This window comes from Muscardinus avellanarius (assembly GCF_963383645.1).
Source record: "Muscardinus avellanarius genome assembly, chromosome: 5".
NCBI classification, from domain to species: Eukaryota; Metazoa; Chordata; class Mammalia; order Rodentia; family Gliridae; genus Muscardinus; species Muscardinus avellanarius.
Window position 1 is genome coordinate 120,187,912 of NC_137790.1, and position 21,851 is coordinate 120,209,762.

At 41.8% G+C, this 21,851-nt stretch overlaps 1 protein-coding gene across 1 annotated transcript; it reads left to right on the top strand.

Annotated features, from left to right (window-relative positions):
• Positions 1–2,054: 2,054 nt before the first annotated feature.
• On the top strand, positions 2,055–21,157 carry LOC308263011 (vomeronasal type-2 receptor 1-like; the record flags this gene model as incomplete). Its single annotated transcript, XM_080695843.1, has 6 exons — positions 2,055–2,293; positions 7,353–7,644; positions 10,529–11,401; positions 13,496–13,723; positions 18,368–18,523; positions 20,195–21,157. The coding sequence occupies 6 exons, from the start codon at positions 2,055–2,057 to the stop codon at positions 21,155–21,157; spliced, it is 2,751 nt and encodes a 916-aa protein (XP_080551969.1).
• Positions 21,158–21,851: the final 694 nt, after the last annotated feature.

The window sequence follows — 21,851 nt, forward strand, 5'->3', positions numbered from 1 at the left end:
AAAACAACTAGGTAAGCTGGGCATGGTGTGCAAACTTGTCATCTCCATGATTTGGGAGTCCTATACAGGAAGATCACAAGTCCAAGGCCTCCTTAGGCAATTCAGTGAGACCCAATCTTAAAATAAAAAATAAAAAGGGCCGGGGCATAAGTCAGTGGTAGATTACCCCTGGGTTCAATACCCAATGCCAACAACAACAACAGCCAACTAGTGTAAAAACAGCAATTTAAACACATATAACTAGGGGTTGTGTTCATTTCTGTTTAGAAAGACAGCTCTGCATAGGAAATAAGAAAATGAAATAGAATTAGTGTACACTCATCTGCTGGTAGGGCGTGAGTGTTACCTAGGATTCCAAGTAATTATAAAGCTCAGGAAGGACTCAGACATAGAAAACCCAGACAAGCCTGACAAGCTCAGCTTGACAGATCTACTAATCCAGCCTGAGCTGGCTGCAGCAGCTAGAGCCCACAGCAGCTCACAGCAGCATCTGTCTACAGTGGATTTAGGGCTTGAGCTTTTCCTGGAAACCATATACTAGCCTTCAAATCCTCTTAGCCTTTGTTAATAAGCTGCTTCTCAAAACCTTCATGGGCTCAGGTGGCCTTTTTTTTCTTTTCTTGGAGGCAAAGACAAGTCTGGACAATAATGTGCTATTCCTGGAAGGAGCTTGACCCCTGCCAGGGCCCTTAGAGAATTACAAGGATTGTATATGGCCAGGGGACAGCGGAGAAACCCAGTTCACCATCAGATATAGGAGCTGGTGTGGACGCACGGGATTAAGTACTCATTTATCCCAACATTCCTCTGGTGTCTTGTGCCTGAATTAGGGGTTTTTGAAGTCAGAGTTCTATGGAAATGATAACTGAGTCCAAAGTATAATCTAGAAATTAGTCTCTCGTCTTGCGAGGTGACGAGATGACGTCCTGCTCAGCTGACTCTGGCAGCCTAATTATTCGAGTCTTGGAAAGGCCCATTCAGAATCATACTGTGCTGACTCGAAGGCCCCCTGTTTGGTATCTCTGAGAGGGTGAACAGGGAAGGGAGAAGGGGGGAATGGCAGGGTAAAAAACCCAGGGAAGTGAGTCTGGGCCAGAAAAGTGAGTTGGGAAGTCCTTCACCTGGATGTGTAGGTAAAATAAAACAGTGCATATCCATAGGACTCTTACAGGCTTTAACAAAATTTCCAAGGTAGCTTAGTATCACCCTGGCCACCGCTGAGGACACTGAGGCACAGAAACTAACTGCCCTTCTCACTACCACCCTCATTAAAAAAACAGCAGAACGCGGGTTTGAAATGCTGTCTTCAGCCAGGCACAGTGGCACACTTTTGTAATCCCAGCACTTGGGAGGCTGACACGAGAGGATCATGACGAGAGGTTCAAGACCAGCCTCTGCAATTCAGTGAGTGTCTCAGCAGCTTAGCAAGACCCTGTTTCAAATAAAAAATGAAATGGGACTGGGATTGTAGTTCAGAGAGAATATGCCCCTGGGTTCAATTCCCAGTAACACACACACACACACACACACACACACACACACACACACACGAACGAGTCACCTGCTTTCCATTCAACCTATTCTACGTCCTTAAGGAAAGAGCTTGGCTTGATGTCACCTGTTTTTCACAAAGTGAGGACACAGAATAGCCCTTTTCACTGCTGGGCAAAGGAATCCCCTCACCCATCCAAGGAAGGCTAGAGTAAGAATGGAGGAGGCTGACCAAGACAAGCGGGCAATTTCTGCAAAATGAAATGGCTCTTTTAAACTCAAACCCCACTGTTCCATTCTTACATACTACTGTGAAGCATAGAAGGGATGTTCGGGAGGTTCTTCTCAAGAGGATCATTCAGCTCTCGGTCCAGTTCCATAAATTGCGAGTGCTCGTGAGGTGCTGTGATTGACTGAGACCTGACAATTGCAGCAAGCCGCAGCATGCCGGGGCTGCCCCTGGGACAGGTCACCCTCACAGCACAATACTGCTCCACCGGGCGCCTCATTAACACCTGGATGATTTCAACAGGAGTCATCTCCCCCAAACTTATCCTATTAAAATGGCTAGCAGAAAAAGATGCTTGGCTCTAGGACTTCTTGCATTTTTGTGGTCTGAATTGGGCATTGAAGGCAAAGAAAAGGAGGAAGAGACCTGTCGGTTGCTGGGCAAGTTTGATTTGGATGGGTACGTAGACGCCAAAAACCACTCCGTAATTATTGGAGGACTGTTTCCTATTCACGCCAGGACCATCCCAGTAAATGAGTCTATTTTGGAGCCAGTATCGGCAAAATGCGAAGGGTAAGCTATTTTTTGAGTCTCTTTATAGGCAGCGGTGGTGGGGGTGGGGGAGCCTTGAGGGCTGAGGCTGGGACCAGGACTCTGACTCTGACACACTCTTTTGTAGCTACATCATGCTTCTAGGCCTCAGTTTCTTCAATGTGGACACTCTGGGTTTGCTTAGAAAATAGAGTAGTGTCCAGTGGGTCTTCTCCCACTTGTAAGTCTCAGACAGAACATAGGTGAGTTTTGCATGGTATGGTTACTGCTCCTCAGAGGGTGGTCAGGGCCAGCAGCAGCAGCAGCTTCACCTAAAAGCCTGTCCACGTGCAAGTGGGGGCTGCATCTCCCCTGGTCATTTTGACGAGACCTTCTGTAGCCTCACATACACGTTTAGGGTTGAGAAGCCACTATCCCGTTAATTGTTATAAACTAAAACGATCAAGTGAAAATACACAGCCTGGGAACACTGATCGTTTCTGAGATAACATCTAGGCAAGATTTAGCTGCTAGAAGAAGTCTGCCCCAGCTCCCAGTCTTCGTGTCATGGAAAGGGATCTGTGTCTCATAGTCTAAATTTGTCAGTAGTCCACTGTGAGAAACACTAAGATGGAACAGATGCTTGGGCCTCACACTTCACACACATATGCGCACACACACATGCACACATATGTGCACACACATGTGCACGTGCACACACATATGTGCGCACACACATGTGCGCACACTTATGCACTCTCTTTAGGATGAATAGAATGCCAGGAACCAAAGAGAGAGAGAGAGAGAGAGAGAGAGAGAGAGAGAGAGAGAGAGAGAGAGAGAGAGAAGCAGTTATCCACTCTTCTATCAGTGTAACAAAGCAGCTTTTTGTTTTTCTTTCTTGGCTCTTTTTCACATGCATCTATAATTTTTTTTCAAATAGTTGTGACCACAGCATAGACACAATTTTATATTGGGCATTATATTATGGAGTAAGCATTTCCTGGATGCTGCATGGTAATATAATTGTAAATGCATATTGTAAAAATGTTAGCAACTTCTTACACCATCAAATCTTCACTGATCACAACTCCTTTGATTATGTAAAGCTCCATATTTAAGATGTTCTCTGTTTTTTGTTTCTGGGGATTGACTCAGGGACATTCTACCTATGAGCTACACCCCCAGTTCTATTTTTTACTTTTTGCTTTGAAACAGGGTCTCATTAAGTTGCAGAGGGCCTCACTCAGCAGCTGAAGCTGGGTGCAAACCTGCCACTCTCCTGTCTCAGTCTCCCAAGTATTGGGACTACAAGCATGCACCACCACGCCTGGCTTTAGCTTGTGATATTCTCCATTTTTGAAGGTTATTTTCCATACAAGTTTAGATGTAAAAGCCAATACATATATATTTTTAAAATACAAATCCATCCCCCCTCAAAATATTTTGGAATATCCAATATGGTGGAAATAGTAGTGAAAAGTAAGTATATCCTACTTTAATTCTTTTATTAGGGTTTTTTGGGATTTGTTTAATCAATGAAATCAAGATTTGGGTAGCTTTTACTTTGCTTTTACAATTTTTAAAAATCTGTTTCTTCAAGCTGGGCATGGTGGCTCATACCTGTAATCCCAGAGTTTGGGAGGATGAAACAAGAGAATTGCACAGGTTCAAAGTCAGCCTCAGCTACTTAGTGAGGCTCGCAGCAACTTGATGAGACCCTGTTTCCAAATAAAGTATTAAATTGGTCTGGGAGTATAGCCCAGAGGTAGAAAAGCCTCTGGGTTCCACCCCCAGTACTACCAAAAAAATAAAGTATATATATATACACACATACATATAGTTCTTCAAAATTAGAACTATATAATTCATATCACCAGTAACAGTAAACAGTTCCTCCTATCTGTACAGAAACCCATGTTCTCCCAGCTTCTTCATTAACACTCTTCCATATGATACAGCTTTTTGCTACCCATGGGAGGAAACTGATCTGTATGGTATAATTTAATTTTAGCACCATTAGCCTTAACCTATAACTGATTCAAAAAATTCGCTGGGGTTTAGAGAAATCTCATTCTAAAATTCACAATTTTAACACGATACTACTTTCAGTTGGCCATCAGCTAATATATGGAAGAGGAAGATCTTTTATTTTGAAATTGTTGTTCTGAGCAGAGGAAGACAACATGGAAGAAGGCATTTTATTCTTGTTTTGGTTGATTTAAACAAATATAGGATTTAGAGAAATATTTTGAGGAAATAAGGATAATACATTGTATAAAAATACTGTGAATATCATAATGAAATTAATAAATGAAAGATAAGTCATCCCAAATTCCCTCTTTCCAGTAATTATTCAGTGCTCATTAAAAATATTCACTATCAACTTAGTATTTGGGAGACTGAGGTGAATCACAGATTTAAGGCCAGCTTCAGCAACTTAGTGACACCTTGTTTTCAAATTAAAAAATCTTTTACAGCCAGGCATGATGGCGCATGCTTGTAATTCCAGCATTTGGGAGGCTATAACAGGAGGATCGCAGTTTGCAGACAACCTCAGCTATTTAGTGAGGCCTTTTACAACTTGGTGAGATCCTGTTTCAAAATAAAAAATAAAAAACAGAGTGTAGCTCGAAGGTAGAATGACCCTGGGTTCCATCCCCAGTACTGCAAATAAAACAAAAACCAAAAACCAAACAACAACAACAACAACAACAACAACAACAACAACAAAATGAAAAAAAACAAAAACAAAAACAAAACAACTTTAAAAAGCTGGAGTGTAGCTTGGAGAGAGAAAGATCCTGGGTAATCCTAATATGAGAAAGAGTAAGACAGAGAGGAAGAAGAAGAGGGAGAAAGTGGGAGAAGAGAGAAGAGAGAGAAAGAGAGAAGAGAGATAAGTCAACAGGGCTATTTACTATCAGGTATTTAATTCAGACATAGAGATAAATACTGTAACTACAGAGGATATTAAGAGAAAAAGTTAGGAGAAAAAGTGACCTTGGGGTACTTGCTTTCAAATAAGGTAAGGATTGTTTAAAACTCAGGAAAAAAAAAGAGAGAGGCATCAAATGGTTTTTGATTTTTGTTTGTTTGTTTTTTGTACTGGGGATTGAACCTAGGGGCATTCTACCTCTGGATTATACCCCTAACCCTTTTCATTTTTTTTGTTTTTGAAACAGGGCCTTGCTACTTTAGCAAGGCTGGCTTTGAACCTGTGATCCTCCTGTCTCAATCTTTCAAGTACTGGGATTGCATGCATATACCTGCTACCACACTCAGTTTTTCTTTTTTACTTCAAAATATTTTCTTTGAATAAATTTTAATAAGGTCTAGTATATTCTTTCTTTATAGGTAGCATATTAGTGTTAAAATAACTATAACACACTTATTTGTTACATAGCAAAGCAAAACCATATTATAACCAACAGTCTGATTTCTAGAAATATTATAATTACATCATTAAGAAAGGCAGAGGGAGGCAGCATGCCACCTGAAGCAATTGTTAACAGGAGTTTTCGTCTATTTCATTTCTTTAACGGATATTGATTGAGTACCCATCAAACGTATACCTCTTCACTAGATGATAAGGGATGTAGAAGTTAAGCTCTAAACCCTTAAACAACTTCACAACTTCTAATATAATTCAAGAGACATGGAACATCTTGAATAAAATATGACAAGATATGATTATGTGCTAAAGGGCTGGTAGGATCAACATATGAAAGTTGGAAAGAAATACTGCCGTGGATTAGGGAAATCTGATGAGGTTGCCTGCTGAGGAAGGGATTCCAGCTGAGCTGAAGGAAAGATATGGGGGCGTAAAGAGGGGGGACGAGGAAAGTTGAGGAGAGGGAAGCAGAAGCAGACACACAAATACAGAGTGAATACATGAATGTAAGTAATATTTGTTTAAAGTTAGCTTAATGGAGTAGGGGTGTGTGTGTGTGTGTGTGTGTGTGTGTGTGTGTGTGTGTGAGAGAGAGAGAGAGAGAGAGAGAGAGAGAGAGAGAGAGAGAGAATGAGAATGGTATTGGGAATTGATCCCAGTGTCATTCTGCCTCCAAGCTACACCTCCAGCATTTTATTTATTTATCTATTTGTATATTTACTTTGTTTCGAAACAGGATCTCAGGTTGCTGAGATCAGTTTTGCAGAATTGCTGAGGCTGGCTTTGAACTTGTAATCCTCCTATCTTAGCCTCCCAAGTACTAGGATTATAGGTATGCACCAGTACACCCAGTGAAGTAAAAATTTTAAGTTGGAAAATAGTAGAGAGAAACACAGGCTTAACAAGACCAAATTGTCAACATCCTTTGAATTCCTCTCTACTATTCCTGCAATAAACGCCACTCCCTTTTTCTCTCTCCTTTCTTTTTTTTTCTGTTTAATAGCTACAGTTGTTTTTTTTTTATGGAGAAGAAATTGGAAAAAAATGTGGTGATGACTTATAAGAGAAATACTCCCTTTTTAGTGTGTGGGGAATGAAGGACAGTCATCTTGTTTGTGGTTATATGTAAGCATCGTAAGAAGAGTAATGCTCTCAGCATTATTGATAGCATCAGGGCAGGAAAAACTGTGTAACTGAAGCCATATTATATATAAATCTATTTAGTACTTTTATGCACTCCTATCACATTTTTACATACTCTTTATAACTGTTAAGGTTAAGAAGAAGGTAAGATGAGAGAAGAAATAGAGAAGAATGATATGGCACAAGGCACTGCCCAGTTAGCCGAAAAAACATACTCAAGGGTTATTGGGTGCCTGGTTTGAGGGAAAGAAATATGAGAAGAAAAATGTTTTTGTGAAAAGAGACAGCTGTCAGTTTAAAAGGATTTTAGCATATAAACAATATATAGGGCAAGAAAACATCCAAAAATTGCTTTCCGACCTACCCACCCAATCAACAACGAGTATGATTCATACTTGAATATTTCAAGTTTGTAATATCATTTATGAAAAATTGACGCGTTCAGGCAGCTGAGGTGCTGCTGGTATTTTGCAAAATGCTGTTATCACCCACCAACCAAAGGTTTCTTTTCCTTCCAGAGACCCACACACTGACTGACGCCTCACAAAGCTGTTTCCTTTCCAGGTTTAACTTTCGGGGCTTCCGCTGGATGAAAACCATGATCCATACAATCAAGGAGATTAATGGGAGGAAGGATATTTTGCCCAACACCACCCTAGGCTATCAGATCTTCGATACCTGTTCTACCATCTCCAAAACAATGGAGTCGGCGATGGTCTTCCTCACAGGGCAGGAAGAGAACCAACCCCACATTAGAAACAGCACTGGAGCCTACCTGGCAGGAATTGTGGGATCGGGTGGATCGTCCTTATCAATTGCTGCTTCAAGAATTTTTGGGTTATACTTTTTACCTCAGGTACCCCAGAATATTGTGCAGGGTATTAATTTATAGAGGAATACAAATATGTGGTGGTTGCAGGGAATGAGGAGGTGCTTAGTGGAGGCGGGGCTAAGTCAGAGTCCAGCAGGGATGGTGGTGATGCTGCTGCCTGATACAGTTTACTCAGACCTTAGCCGGGATGGACCAACACCTACCCAGACGCCTCCCTGTTCTTTAGCATCCTGCCTTCATTCTGGATCTAGTGATCCAGTGGTTTGAACACTGACAACTCGCCTGGTACAGCACTCTGTAGCATGGTGTGTAGCAGGCATCGGCAATACCTGAATACTTCTTGGTTTCAGGGTAGATGGCACAAGACACTCACTTTATTTTTTTGTCTCTCCGAGTGGTTTTTATTCATGACTCTATTTGCTCAGAGGCTGACATGCTGAAATGGGCTGGGGAACTTTATAAGATGGATAGAGGTTGGGGAATTTTACATTTTGACCCTGGAATAGATGATATTAGAAAGAATGGGCCAGGCATGGTGGCGCACGCTTGTAATCCCCGTGCTTGGGAGGCTGAGACAGGAGAATCGCAAGGGTTCGAAGCCAGCCTCAGCTACTTAGTGAGGCTCTCAGCAACTTAGTGAGACCCTGTTTCCAAATAAAATATAAAAAAAAGGTCTGGGAGTATAGCCCGGAGGTAGAAAGCCTCTGGGTTCCACCCCACCAGTACCACCAAAAAAAAGAGAAAGAATGGATTACAGAAGAAAAACAAATACATCTCTGTAACGATTTCTAAGGAGATCTCAGTAAAGTATCATCAGGAGAACTGATTACTGTGAATGATGATCAGGCTTATTTGTGTTCTGGGAGTCCTGGGGGAATTTGAGATAATTATCAAAAATATCATCTACATAATATTTCTTATACAGGTGCAAACAGGAGTGTAGGAAGAGCCGGAGAGTACCGAGAGGTAGAAGTAGGAGGATGGGCGGGTGGCTGGGCTGTGGCTGGGTGTGGGCTTCATGAAGCTCAAACAAACTTGCTCCTGTGAACTCCATGTCCACCAACATGGGGCGGGGGCACGGAAAACATGAGCTAGAAACCTCAAAGAGATCTCCCTTAGAGGTCTGCAGTAAAATTGGAAAGAAGTTAAAAAAAAAACAACTCATTTGTGTGACCAAAACCTTTACATTTTTTTATCTCATATATTAAACTTTGAGCTCTAGATCATCACTACCCAACTTTCACTAATGAAGAAACCAAGGCTCTAGAGGTCTAAGTTAGTCAAATTTAAGTATAAGACTGTAAGCTGGTAAGTTATGTAGCAGAATTAGAAATAGGTATCTCTGCTTTTTATTTATTTATTTTTTTTGGTGGTACTGGGGATGGAACCCAGGGGCTTTTCTACCTCCGGGCTATACTCCCAGACCTATTTTATACTTCATTTGGAAACAGGGTCTCACTAAATTGCCGAGAGCCTCACTAAGTAGCTGAGGCTGGCTTCGAACCTGTGCGATCCTCCTGTCTCAGCCTCCCAAGCGTGGGGATTACAAGCGTGAGCCACCAAGCCTGGCATATCTCTGCTTCTTAAACAGATTCTTTCTACATATGGCGTCCATGATGTTGCTGCTGGTGGTTAGAAAGAATGTAAACTTTAGCCAGCGGATCAAGAGAAAAATAAAAGGTGGAGGAAAGTGACCGTAGGAACAGTCTGGCCCTCATGAAGGGATCAGCAGAGCCATGGAGTTACTATATAGACGATCCTACTGGAGGGGATGTGGCAATAGCACGAGAGGTGTGGTGGAGAGCACGACCAGCGCTCTAAGCTGGGAGTCAGTACGATTGAGGGTCAGCTATCGCTGCATTGCAGGTAGGATGTGGGGAGTTCTTGGTCAACCTGAACTCCATTCCTAAGTATCCACTGATGGAAGTGCATACCAGCATCACTGACCAGATGAGGAATGCAGTGCCCTTCATTTATGTGCAGATAAAATGAGGGTGTCTGGTTATTGTGGGAAGAGCATGGCTGAGACCCGAGGTTGAAGTAGCACATTTGCCACCTTTCTTGAGCTGAGTCTCAGTACCTGTTTACTTAGAAGTCCTAGGAGAGGGAGACAAGGAAAGAGAAGATGTGGAGGGGGAGGGGAGAGAAGAAGAGAGGAAAGAGAGAGGAACTGGGTCTACCAAGTGAACTGTGAGTCACACATGAGATATTAGATTTGACAAAGGACCCAATAGCTGGGAGTTGTCCTCAGTGGAGCATAACGGGAGGGGCAGATGACCTCCCTTCCAGTGCTGCGACTCCGCCTGTGCAAAGTGGTGGGGGAACTGTTGGTCAGTCGTACTGACTCCCAGCTTAGAGCGCTGGTCGTGCTCTCCACCACACCTCTCGTGCTATTGCCACATCCCCTCCAGTAGGATCGTCTATATAGTAACTCCATGGCTCTGCTGATCCCTTCATGAGAGCCAGACTGTTCCTACGGTCACTTTCCTCCACCTTTTATAATGACTGAGTGTAATCATCCAATAACTGGCTCCTCTAACCCCACTGGGTGGGTAGGGAAAGGGTCAGAGAGGGGACCAACAGTCCCCACCCATCAAGCGGGGAGCACAGTCGAAAGTCCTTTCGTCTGTGGGAGGATACGAGAATAAAGGGAGAAGAACGGCGAAATTCCTCTCTCTCCAAACACATATTCTGAAATTTTTTTCTTTTGTGATACTGGGTATTGAGCCTGAGGGTGTTCTATCTCTGAGCTATATACCCTCAGCCCTTTTTATTTATTTTGAAACAGATCTAGAATCTATGATCTTCCTGTTTCAACCTCCCAAGTACTGAGATTAGAGATTTGTACCACCACACCCCAACTGAAATTGTGCTTTTCTAACAATCCCATAAATATCTTCCTTCATAGGTGGGCTATGCCTCTACCAGCTCAATTCTTAGTGATAAATTCCAGTTTCCATCCTACGTCCGTACCATAGGCAGTGATAATTTCCAGTCCGAGGCCATGCTGAGACTCATCCAGCACTTTGGCTGGGTCTGGGTAGGCACCATCGCAGCCGATGATGATTACGGGAAATACGGAGTGAAGAAGTTTAAGGAACTTATGGAGAGTGCCAACCTCTGTGTTGCGTTCTCTGAAACCCTTCCCAAGATCTACTCCTATGAGAAAATGCAAACTGCCGTTGCTGCTGTAAAGAGCTCCACTGCCAGGGTCATTGTGCTGTATGCCTCTGACTTTGACCTCAGCCCTTTTCTGCTGGAAATGGTTTTCCATAACATTACGGACCGAACATGGATAGCTAGTGAAGCTTGGATCACCTCCGCCCTCCTTGCAAAGCCTGAGTACTTCCCATATTTTGGTGGAAGTATTGGATTTGCCATACCAAGAACAGATATCCCAGGATTAAAAGAATTCCTCTATGATGTCCATCCTAGCAAGGATCCCACTGATGTCCTCACCATTGAATTCTGGCAAACTGCTTTTAACTGTACATGGCCCAATAGTAGCGTGCCCTACAACATTGACCACAGAGTTAATATGACCGGAAAAGAAGATAGAGTATATGCCATGTCCGATCAGCTCTGTACCGGAGAGGAGAAGCTGGAAGATCTTGAAAATACCTATCTGGATATGTCCCAGCTGAGGATTACAAACAACATCAGACAAGCTGTGTACACCATGGCCTATGCGCTGGATCGTCTAAGTAGATGTGAAGAAGGACAGGGGCCCTTTATTCCCGGAAACACTTGTGCATATTTACCTGACTTTGAACCTTGGCAGGTAAGTTCATGACATAACTTGACAATAATAAGATTTCATGCTATAAAACTATTGATTTGCCTGTGTACTAAATAGGCAGGATTTTTATCATGGGCCCACTGAAAATAATAATTTGCTTGTGTTGTCTAAAGGTACATTTGTGTGTGTGTGTGTGTGTGTGTGTGTGTGTGTGTGTGTGTGACTAGTAGAACTCAGATATGTTCTATCTCTGAGCTACACCCCCAGCCCTTTTTATCTTTTGTTTTGTAACAAGGTCTCACTAGGTTGCTGAAAGTCTCACTAAAGGTGCTAAGGCTGGCCTCAAATTTGGGATCCTCCTGTCTCAGCATCCCCATGACTGGGATTATAGGTATGAACCACCGTGCTTGGCCTAAAGGCACATTTTTAAGTTCCTATTTGTAACAGAGTTATTATTAGGTTTTTGTGAATGATAGAAAATATCCCCAAACAGTGCCTTCAACAAGATAGGTATTTTTTTCAACACAAATTAAATGTAAAGATAAGCATTCTAGGACTGAAAGCGAGGCTCAGGGACCCAGGTTTCTTCCGTCTTATTGCTTCGTCAGCCACAACATGGTGCATCGCCTCGCCTCTGAGATGGCTCCTTGGCTCCAGACATCACGTCCGTGTTCTAAGCAGTGATCAGGGAAGGGGCAGACTTGTAGACTCCTCCACTGAGGATCATTGCTGGGAATAGCATTCACCCCTCCTCACTTCCCATCAGCCAGCTTTCTCTGTGGTCATCCGTAGCTTCAAGGGGCACTGGAAGACGTGGTATTTGGCCATGTGGGAGCGTCCCCTTGACACATGCGTGCCGGGAGGTGGAGATACTGAGGTCCCCTTGGAGACTGGCTCTCACAGCTGCTCCACCCCTTTGCTGCGACATGGTGGCCTGCGTGGTCTTGACAGAATGTCCCTCCCACAGAAGGCTTCCTGGCTTCCCGCCGCGTCCTTTGCTGCCTCCTCTCTTATTGCAAAGGGAAGGCAGGCCACTCCTGGCCTGGCACTGCCAGCCCTCCAGGACGTGGGCCAGCGCCTCTGGCTCTCACCCCTTCTGTCCCTGAGCCTCCCTCGTCTACTCTACTGCAACTAAATGGTTTGCACGCCAAGCAGAGTCCACACTGGCCGGAGCCGCGCCTCTTCGCTTCTACTTTTACTTTCAAAGTGATCGTCCATTGCATTTACTTTTGGGTCTCCTTTTGACAAGCACTGGTCAGATATTCTTAGCATGTTTTTTCTTTGGGGTTGTCTAACTTTTTTTTTTTTTCACGATCAGGTTGAGGTTTACCATTTTGGGCAAGAATAGCATAGAACTGATATTGTGCCCTTTGCCATGCCTCATCGAGGAGTTATATGATGCGATATAGATGTGAAATATCTTTCTTGGTGATATTTACTTTGGCCACTTAATTACCATGACATCACTATGATTTTTCCACTGTGAAGTCACCATATTTCTCTTTGGAATTAATAACTATTTTGTGGAACAATATTTTGAGACTCTGAAAATGTCCTATTTTTCATCATCATATTATTTTTTTTTTGCAGGGAGGGGTACTGGGGATTGAACCCAGGGTCATTCTGCCTACGAGCTATACCCACAACCTTTTTAAAAATGCTTGTGTTTTGAAACAGGGTTGCACCAGGTTGCTTGAGAGCCTTGCTACATTGCTGAGGCTGTGCTTGAACCTGCAACTGAGACGTCTCCCAAGTTCTGGGATTACAAGCATGCACTACCATGCATTTACCCACACATTTAAGCATCCATTGATGAGGGTGCAGCTAAGAATTAGTTCTGTTTTCTAGACAATTAAAATTTGTAATTAATTACTTATGTATTTATTTTTGTTGGTACTGGGGGTGGAACAGAGAGAGGCTTTCTACCTTTCTGGGCTATACTCCCAGACCTATTTTATACTTTATTTGGAAACAGGGTCTCACTAAGTTGCTGAGAGCCTCACTAAGTAGCTGAGGCTGGCCTCGGACCTGCGCGATCCTCCTGTCTCAGCCTCCCAAGCGTGGGGATTACAAGCGTGCGCCACCACGCCTGGTTTGGACAATTACATTTGAAATTTTTTTCTTTTAACTTTCTAGCTAATGTTCTACATAAAGACAACTAAGTTTACAACACACGATGGAAAGACTATGAAGTTTGATAAGAATGGAGATGTAGATGGATACTATGATATTCTAAACTGGCAATTAGATGACAATGGAAAAGTCGCCTTTGTGAAGGTTGGGAAGTACACATTCACACCAAATAAATTTGAACTTGTTTTCAAAAAGAATTCGACAATATTTTGGAACACCAGATCATCAAGGGTTAGTTGCTCCGAACTTTTATTTTGTTTCTATAGAGAGAGAGTTGCCTTTCTATGTTGTTTCAGGCACTAATGGAATGTTCAACACCTTGGAGTTATTTCCAAATTCCAAATCAGTTTTTCTAAGTGTGGTACGCACCTTTTCTATATAGACAGAGCCAAACCTCCTATTTTTTCAAATTTTTTTGGGGGAGCCTTAAATATTAGTTTTATTATTTTGTTTTACTTAAGTACTGCAATCATGTTTGGGTTTGACCTTTGGCTTTCATTTCATTCACTTTCTTTCTCATTAGTTTTGCCTTTATTCAGTATCTCATTTTTTACTCTCTCTGCTCTTTTTCCACCTTTTTTTCTTCTTCTTCTTTTTTTTTTTTTTGGTGGTACTGGGGTTCCTGGAAGCCCTTCCACCTCCGGGCTACACTCCCAGACCTATTTTATACTATTTTATTTGGAAACAGGGTCTCTTACGCCAGTGCAGCTGGCTTCGGAACCTGCGTGATCCTCCTGTCTCCGCCTCCCAAGCGTGGGGATTACAAGCGTGCACCACCACGCCCGGCTTTTTCCACCTTTATTCAATGACTCTTGTTGTGTTTTTATAGAAATATGTTCTTTTTTGGACCATTTGTCTGGAAGTTTAGATCTGGAGTATCCTCCAGAGGCTGCTGTGTTGAAGGCTTGTCCCCAAGGCAGCCATGCCCAGAGGTGGGTGTTTAGGAAATGGTTGGATCATGAGGGCTTTGACCTCATGAATGGATTAACCCATTCGCTGAATTAATAGTTGGAATGGACTCCTGGGAGGTGACTGAGAAACAGAAGCAGGTGGGGCATGTTGGAAGAAGTAGATCCCTAAGAATGTGACCTTGGGGACTCCCCCTCTCCTCCTCTCTCCTCCTCTCTACTCCCCTCTCCTCCCCTCTCCTCCCCTCTCCTCCCTTCTCCTCCCTTCTCCTCCCCTCTCCTCCCCTCTCCTCTCCTCCCTCTCTTCTCCCTCCCTTTCTCTCTTTCTCCCTCTCCTTTCTGCTACCATGATGTTCTTTCTCTACCTTTAGCCTAAAGCAACATAGCAGGCTGACCTTGAATTAAAACCTCTGAATCTATGAACCAAAACAAACTACGTATGTATGTATGTATGTATGTATGTATGTATGTATGTAAGGTAGTGCTGGGAATTGAACCTAGGAACATCGTATCTCTGACCTACACTCAAGACCTCTTTTACTTTTTATTTGGAAACACAGTGTTGCTAAGTTGCTGAAAGCCTCACGAAGCTGCCGAGGCTGACTTTGAATCTGCTATCCTCCCATCTCAGCCTCCCTGAAATCCTCAGGGCTGTCGGCGTGTGCTACCGAGCCTGGCTAAGTCTCTCTTCCTCTCACTTGCTTCTCTCAGGTATTTGTCCCTAAATGCTAAACACACCCTGGTGCTTTTATCTTAATTTCTGATATGGTTTTGCAGCTTTCTTAAGTTTCTTTTCTTTCTTTCTTTTTTAATTTTTTATTGGTGCATTATATTCATACATCATGTTGGGGTAAAAAAACTTGTGTACATACATGTACACATCACTGATTTCTTTATTTCTTCTAGTTTTACACTCATTATGTATCTTTAAATTTCTTTTTTAAGATTTAATCTTTAACTGACATGTGAAATATAGAAATTGTATATATTTATGGGGTATTATGTGATTATTTTTTTTGTGTGTGGTACTGGGGTTCCTGGTAGCCCTTCTACCTCCGGGCTATACTCCCAGACCTATTTTGACATTTTCATTTTGGAAACAGGGTCTCCTAAGCCAGCGCGCGAGGCTGGCTTCGGCTTTGAACCTGCGCGATCCTCCTGTCTCTGCCTCCCAAGCTCTGGGATTACAAGCGTGCGCCACCACACCCGGTGGTAACAGAGTCTCTTAAAGCCAGTAACAGAGTCTCTTAAAGCCAGCATGGCTGGCTTCGAACCTGCGTGATCCTCCTGTCTCCGCCTCCCAAGCGCAGGGATTACAAGCGTGCGCCACCACGCCTGGCTTATGTGATGTTTTGATGCATGTATTCATTTATGTAACATAAGTTTGGTTAAACTCATCCATCTCCTCAAATATTTCTCATTTCTTTATGGTAAAAACATTCAAGATTTTTTTAAACTTTCTGGAATAATAGTAAGTACCATCTACCTATGTTCTAGTTATCTATCATCTGTTTATCTAAAACTTATAAGAAGCCTATTATGTACACATATTTCTTTAATGCTCCATACCCTAATTTAGCTATAACCACTCTGCCATGCAATAGCACACCAGAACTTCTTGCTCCTATCTAACTGTAACTTAGAACAACCCCTTCCCCACTTCTTCTACCCACCATTCTACATTCAATTCCTATGTGATCAACTTAGCTTCCATATATGAATGAGATCGTGAGGTACTTGTCTTTCTGAGCCTGGCTTATTTCATGTAACATAATGATGTTAAGTGATGTTCATTTCCTTCCATGTTGTCACAAATGACAAGATTCCATTCTTTTTTTCTGGAAGAAATGTGTATATACTCCACATAATAGTGCTTCAATCGACATGGGAGTACAGATGTCTCTTCACCATCTAGCTTCATTTCCTTTAAATATATACCCAATAGTGGGGTTATCTCATTGTTCATGAGGACTTTTATTTTTTATTTATTTATTTATTTATTTATTTATTTATTTATTTATTTTTTGGTGGTACTGGGGTTCCTGGAAGCCCTCCTTCCTCTGGGCTACACTCCCAGACCTATTTTATATTTTTTGAAACAGGGTCTCTTACGCCAGCACGGCTGGCTTCGAACCTGCGCGATCCTCCTGTCTCCGCCTCCCAAGCGCGAGGATTACAAGCGTGCGCCACCACGCCCGGCGTTCATGAGGACTTTTAAAGAAAGGTATGTATGTGCCGGGTGTGGTGGCGCACGCTTGTAATCCTGGAGCTTGAGAGGCAGAGACAGGAGGATTGCACTGGTTCGAAGCCAGCCATGCTGGCTTAAGTGACCCTGTTTCCAAATAAAAATATAAAATAGGTCTGGAAGTGTAGCCCGAAGGTAGAAGGATTTCCAGGAACCCCAATACCACCATCACCAAAAAAAAAAAAAAAAAAAAAGAAAAAAAAAGAAAAAAGAAAGGTATGTGGAGTGTGTTTTCCAAAAGACTGGATCAAGAAAGAGGAAGTTGAGCCAGGTGTGGTGGCACACGCTTGTAATCCCAGCATTTGGGAGGGTGAGACAGGAGGATCACTGTTAGCGGACAGCCTCAGCTATTTAGTGAGGCCCTCTGTAACTTAGTGAGACCCTGTTTCAAAATAAAGAATAAAAAATAGGGCAGGGGATGTAGCTTGGAGGTCGAATGTCCCTGGGTTCCATCTCTAGACCTGCCAAAAAAAAAAAAAAAGAGAAAGTTTATTTCATTCTATGGTGATTTTTTGTTCATCATTCAAAATTTGAGGATTCCTTGTCACTCCCTTCTGTAATAGCTATTCTTCAAAGTGCTCTCAAGTATAATTTTATATCTATCATCTATGTATCATCTATCTACCATCTATTTTCTAGTTATCATCTATCTACTGTTTATCTAAAACTTACAAGAAGCCTATTATGTACACATATTCTTTAATGCTCCATACCCTAACTTAGCTCAGAGATTTCAATATTTTCTATGTTATCCAATTCACATTTACCTTGAAAAACTAAACATATAATTATTTCAACTTACAAAATAAATGTAAGTCTGATTATTTACTTTCCAATTTTTGCTTAATGGAAAGTACTTTTTCTCTCTCTTTTTTATTTTTTTATTTTATTTTTTGGTGGTAGTACGGGGGATGGAACCCTTCTACCTCCGGGCTACAGTCCCAGACCTATTTTATATTTTATTTGGAAACAGGGTCTCTTAAGCCAGCGTGGCTAGCTTTGAACCTGCGCGATCCTCCTGTCTCCACCTCCTAAGTGCGGGGATTACAAGCGTGCGCCACCACGCCCAGCTCTCTCTCTTTTTTAAAGAGGAAAGTTTCCCAGTAGATTAAGATATAAACTGATTTATGAACATTGCATTTATTTTGAATTTCAGTGTGCATATCTTTGGAGAATACGAAGAGAGGCTTACTACTGAAATCCCTAAATTCATTTAGCCAGAAAATATTTCAACCTTATTCCTAGTCTGCTTTTTATTTTTGCCTTCCCAAATTATCTAGTGGAATAGAGCTTTTATTCTTCTTTATGTTCCTACTAAGTGTTCATGACACATCTTTGACTTTTGGATGGTACTGGAATGACCTTGCTAGGGAAGATATATTTTTGGAGTTCTCAAGATAGTTCTTGGGATCACAGGTCCTTCAAAATAGAAGCAAACATGCCAAACTGTCTCAGGGACATGAAGCCTTGCCTGGATACCCACGATTAGGAAGAACTAGCTTTAGAATTCATTTTACCCTGCTAGAATTAACCACATGACTGCCCTTAGCAAAAGGCTTCTCTAGACTCCTCATGTTTTTACTCTATTACCTTGGTCCAGGTAGTCATGGGTTTCCAAGGCCATCACAAACAAAGCTTTTGTGGAGATCTAAACAGGAACTTGCTCATCCTCACAGAGTAGACACAAGGCTCTGTCATGTCCACTGTGCTTGCCTTTCCTAGCTTCCCCACTCAGTGTGCACCGATGTGTGCCCTCCTGGCACCCGGAAAGGGGTTCGTCAAGGGGAGCCAATATGCTGCTTCGACTGCATCCCATGTCCTGATGGACACGTGTCAGAGAACCCAGGTAAAGATGGTCATTTCCTCACCAATATGAAAGTGCAATGAGATGAAACATTTTTGACAAAGGGGCTCTTGGATATCTTCTTTACAAGTCGCTGTGAACAAAAACCATTAAACTCCATCAAATTATAGGATATTCTGTGCAGTATGAAAAGCCAAAAACCCATAGTATTGGATTCCAGTTCTAAAGCTGCTACGATTGGGAAAAGGCCTACAGCCATGAAGTTAATCATGAAAATATAAGACAAAATATATAAAATGTGAAAGATGAATAATTAAATTAATAAAGTCTGACATATGTTTCTGAAATTGATTAAACAGTTATATTCATTTATTGAAGAAAAGGTGACTTACAGTTCTAAATTTTACTGAATTAGCTCTAATTTAGAATTATAAACTCTAGAATTTCATCCTTAAAAAATTGGCTTAAGGTTGTAAGTACTAAAACTGTGTTAAGCACATGAATTCTGTAACCACCACTATATGAACTCCTCACTTCAGCTCACAAAAATGCTGCTCTTTATGAGTAGAATTTGTGTTGAGCTTGGTGTGCTTTGTCTTGTAAAGCATGTTGAAACAGGTTTATTTTTATTTCTACCTTCTGTTAAATTGAATACAAATTGTACTTTTTTTGGTCAAGTGACCTTTAGTAAAATTTGTTTAAAAGAGAATTTTGAATATATATTTCCCAAATGGAAGGCAAATGCAAGTAACCTGAACATACCCCTGGACCTCATGTGGCCCCATCTCTGCATGGAATTAGAGAATCTAACCCAACAGTTAGAAGTGTTTAAAAGAGAACTCCAATTTTACCTGCATCTTTTTCTTTTCTTTTTCTTTCATGGTAGTGTTGGGGATTGAATACAGGGACATTGTACCGCCAAGCTGCTCCCTCAGCCTATTTGTTTTTTATTTGGAAACAAGGTCTTGCTAAGTTGCTGAAAGCCTCACTAAGTTGCTGAGGCTGGCTTTGAACCTGTGATTCTCTTGTCTTAGCCTCCCAAATACTGGAATTACAGGTGTGTGCCATCATTCCTGACCAAATTTTACCAAATTTATCATTCAAAGCCTATCAAAGAGATCCATTTAATACTTTACCATAAACTCATCTCAAATAGCTTTCACTTGTATTCCAACATCTTTTCTTAGAGTCTCCATCCAGATAAATGCCTCAAATGATTTTCAGACCCAGGCGACACGATTATTTCTTTTATTTCTCCTCTTAATCTCAGTCTTCTCTGCCTGTACCTGAAATCTACATCTGGAGGATGGGAAAAAACTGAATAGACAAGGACAAAATTTTCTTCTGTAGGGGTGGTATTTAATGGAAGACTGAAAGCACCAGCATTTAAACTAACCTTATCCCTGTCATAGTCCTCTTGATCAGGATGACCCAGTAGCTTCAAGTTTTGCATTCATAAATTGTTCTTGGCTTTGTAAAGATACACACTGTATTCCTCAATAGATAGTTGGAGGAAAAAAGGAAAAAAAAGTTCCTGGAAAAGAACAATGCAGAACTGAAATTGAGATGGGAGATTAGCTTTCTAAAGTTGAAAATAATTTGCAATGTGTAATATTACCTGTACATTCATCAAATGCCATTTTATTACTACTTCTCTTGAGAATATATAGCTATAGATAGATACATGGATTGGGTTTTGTTAAATCTCTGTTCTTTGTTCAATAGGTCAAAATGAGTGTGTGCAGTGTTCTGAAGATTATTGGTCAAATGCACAAAAGAACAAGTGTGTACTGAGAGAAGTGGAATTTCTTGCTTATGATGAGGCCTTGGGATTCACCCTTGTCGCTCTGTCCATTTGGGGGGCCCTTATGGTCTTGGGCATCATGGTTGTGTATGTGGTGTACAGGCACACTCCCTTGGTGAATGCCAACGACCGTGAGCTGAGCTTCCTCATTCAGCTCTCTCTCATTGTCACGGTGCTGTCGTCCCTGCTTTTTGTGGGCATGCCATACGAATGGTCCTGCAAAGCCCGCCAGGTCACCCTGGCACTGGGCTTTTCTCTTTGCCTATCTTGCATTCTTGGAAAGACTATTTCACTGTTTTTTGCATATAGAATTTCCGTATCCAAAACCCGATTTATTTCCATGCACCCCCTTTATCGAAAAATCATCGTGCTAATCTCTGTTCTAGTTGAGATTGGTATATGCATAGCCTACTTGGAGTTGGAACCCCCAAGAGTATACAAGAACATGGAAACTCAAGTCATAAAGATCATTCTGGAGTGCAATGAAGGCTCCATAGAATTTTTATGCTGTATGTTTGGGATGGATGTCTTCCTGGCCTTGCTCTGCTTTCTTACAACCTTTGTGGCTCGCCAGTTGCCAGATAATTATTACGAAGGAAAATGTATCACTTTTGGGATGCTGGTCTTCTTTATTGTCTGGATCTCTTTTGTCCCTGCTTACCTGAGCACTAAAGGCAAATTCAAAGTGGCTGTGGAAATATTTGCAATCTTGGCATCCAGCTACGGTTTGTTAGGTTGCATATTTGCTCCCAAGTGTTTTATTATTTTGCTGAGGCCAAAGAGGAACACGGATGAAACCGTTGGTGGGAGAGTGCCCACCATCGATAGGAGTATCCAACTGACTTCTGCTTCTGTGAACAGTGAGCTGAACAATACCATGGTGTCAACCGTTCTGGATGACTAGAATTCTGGTTGCACGAGTCTTTTGAGCCTGCAGTGGTGACATAGTTCAACATTTCCTTCCTGGCCACCCTGCAGTAGCTACCTGATGGACTTGGGGAAATATTGTGGATTTGGATTCTAGTGATACAGTCTTAGCATGGTACACGAAATATCATTCTGTAAGATACTATTTAGCATGAATTAGAATACTTCTATTGAAATAATAAACTATTTTATTTAAACATGTTATAACACTTTGGTATTAGGACTATATAGTTGAGGATATGATAGGAATGATTTATCTAAAGTAATAGAGAATGCCGGGTGTGGTGGCGCACACTTGTAATCCCTGTGCTTGGGGGGGGGTGGAGACAGGAGGATCACGCAGGTTTGAAGCCAGATGCACTGGCTTAGGAGACCCTGTTTCCAAAAAAAAAAAAGGTCTGGGAGTGTAGCCCAGAGGTAGACGGGTTTCCAGGAACCCCAGTACCACACACAAAACAAACAAACAAACAAACAAACACACAAACAAATAAATAGAGAAAAATTGGCTCTTGAATATGTTTTAAATTTCCTTTTTTAATTTTGGTACTGGGGATTGAGGTCAGGAGCATCCTACCTCTTAGTTACACCTCTAGTCCTTTTTATTTTGAAACAGGATCTCACTAAGTTGCTGAGGCTGGCCTTGAAACTTTGATCCTTCAATCTTATCTTCC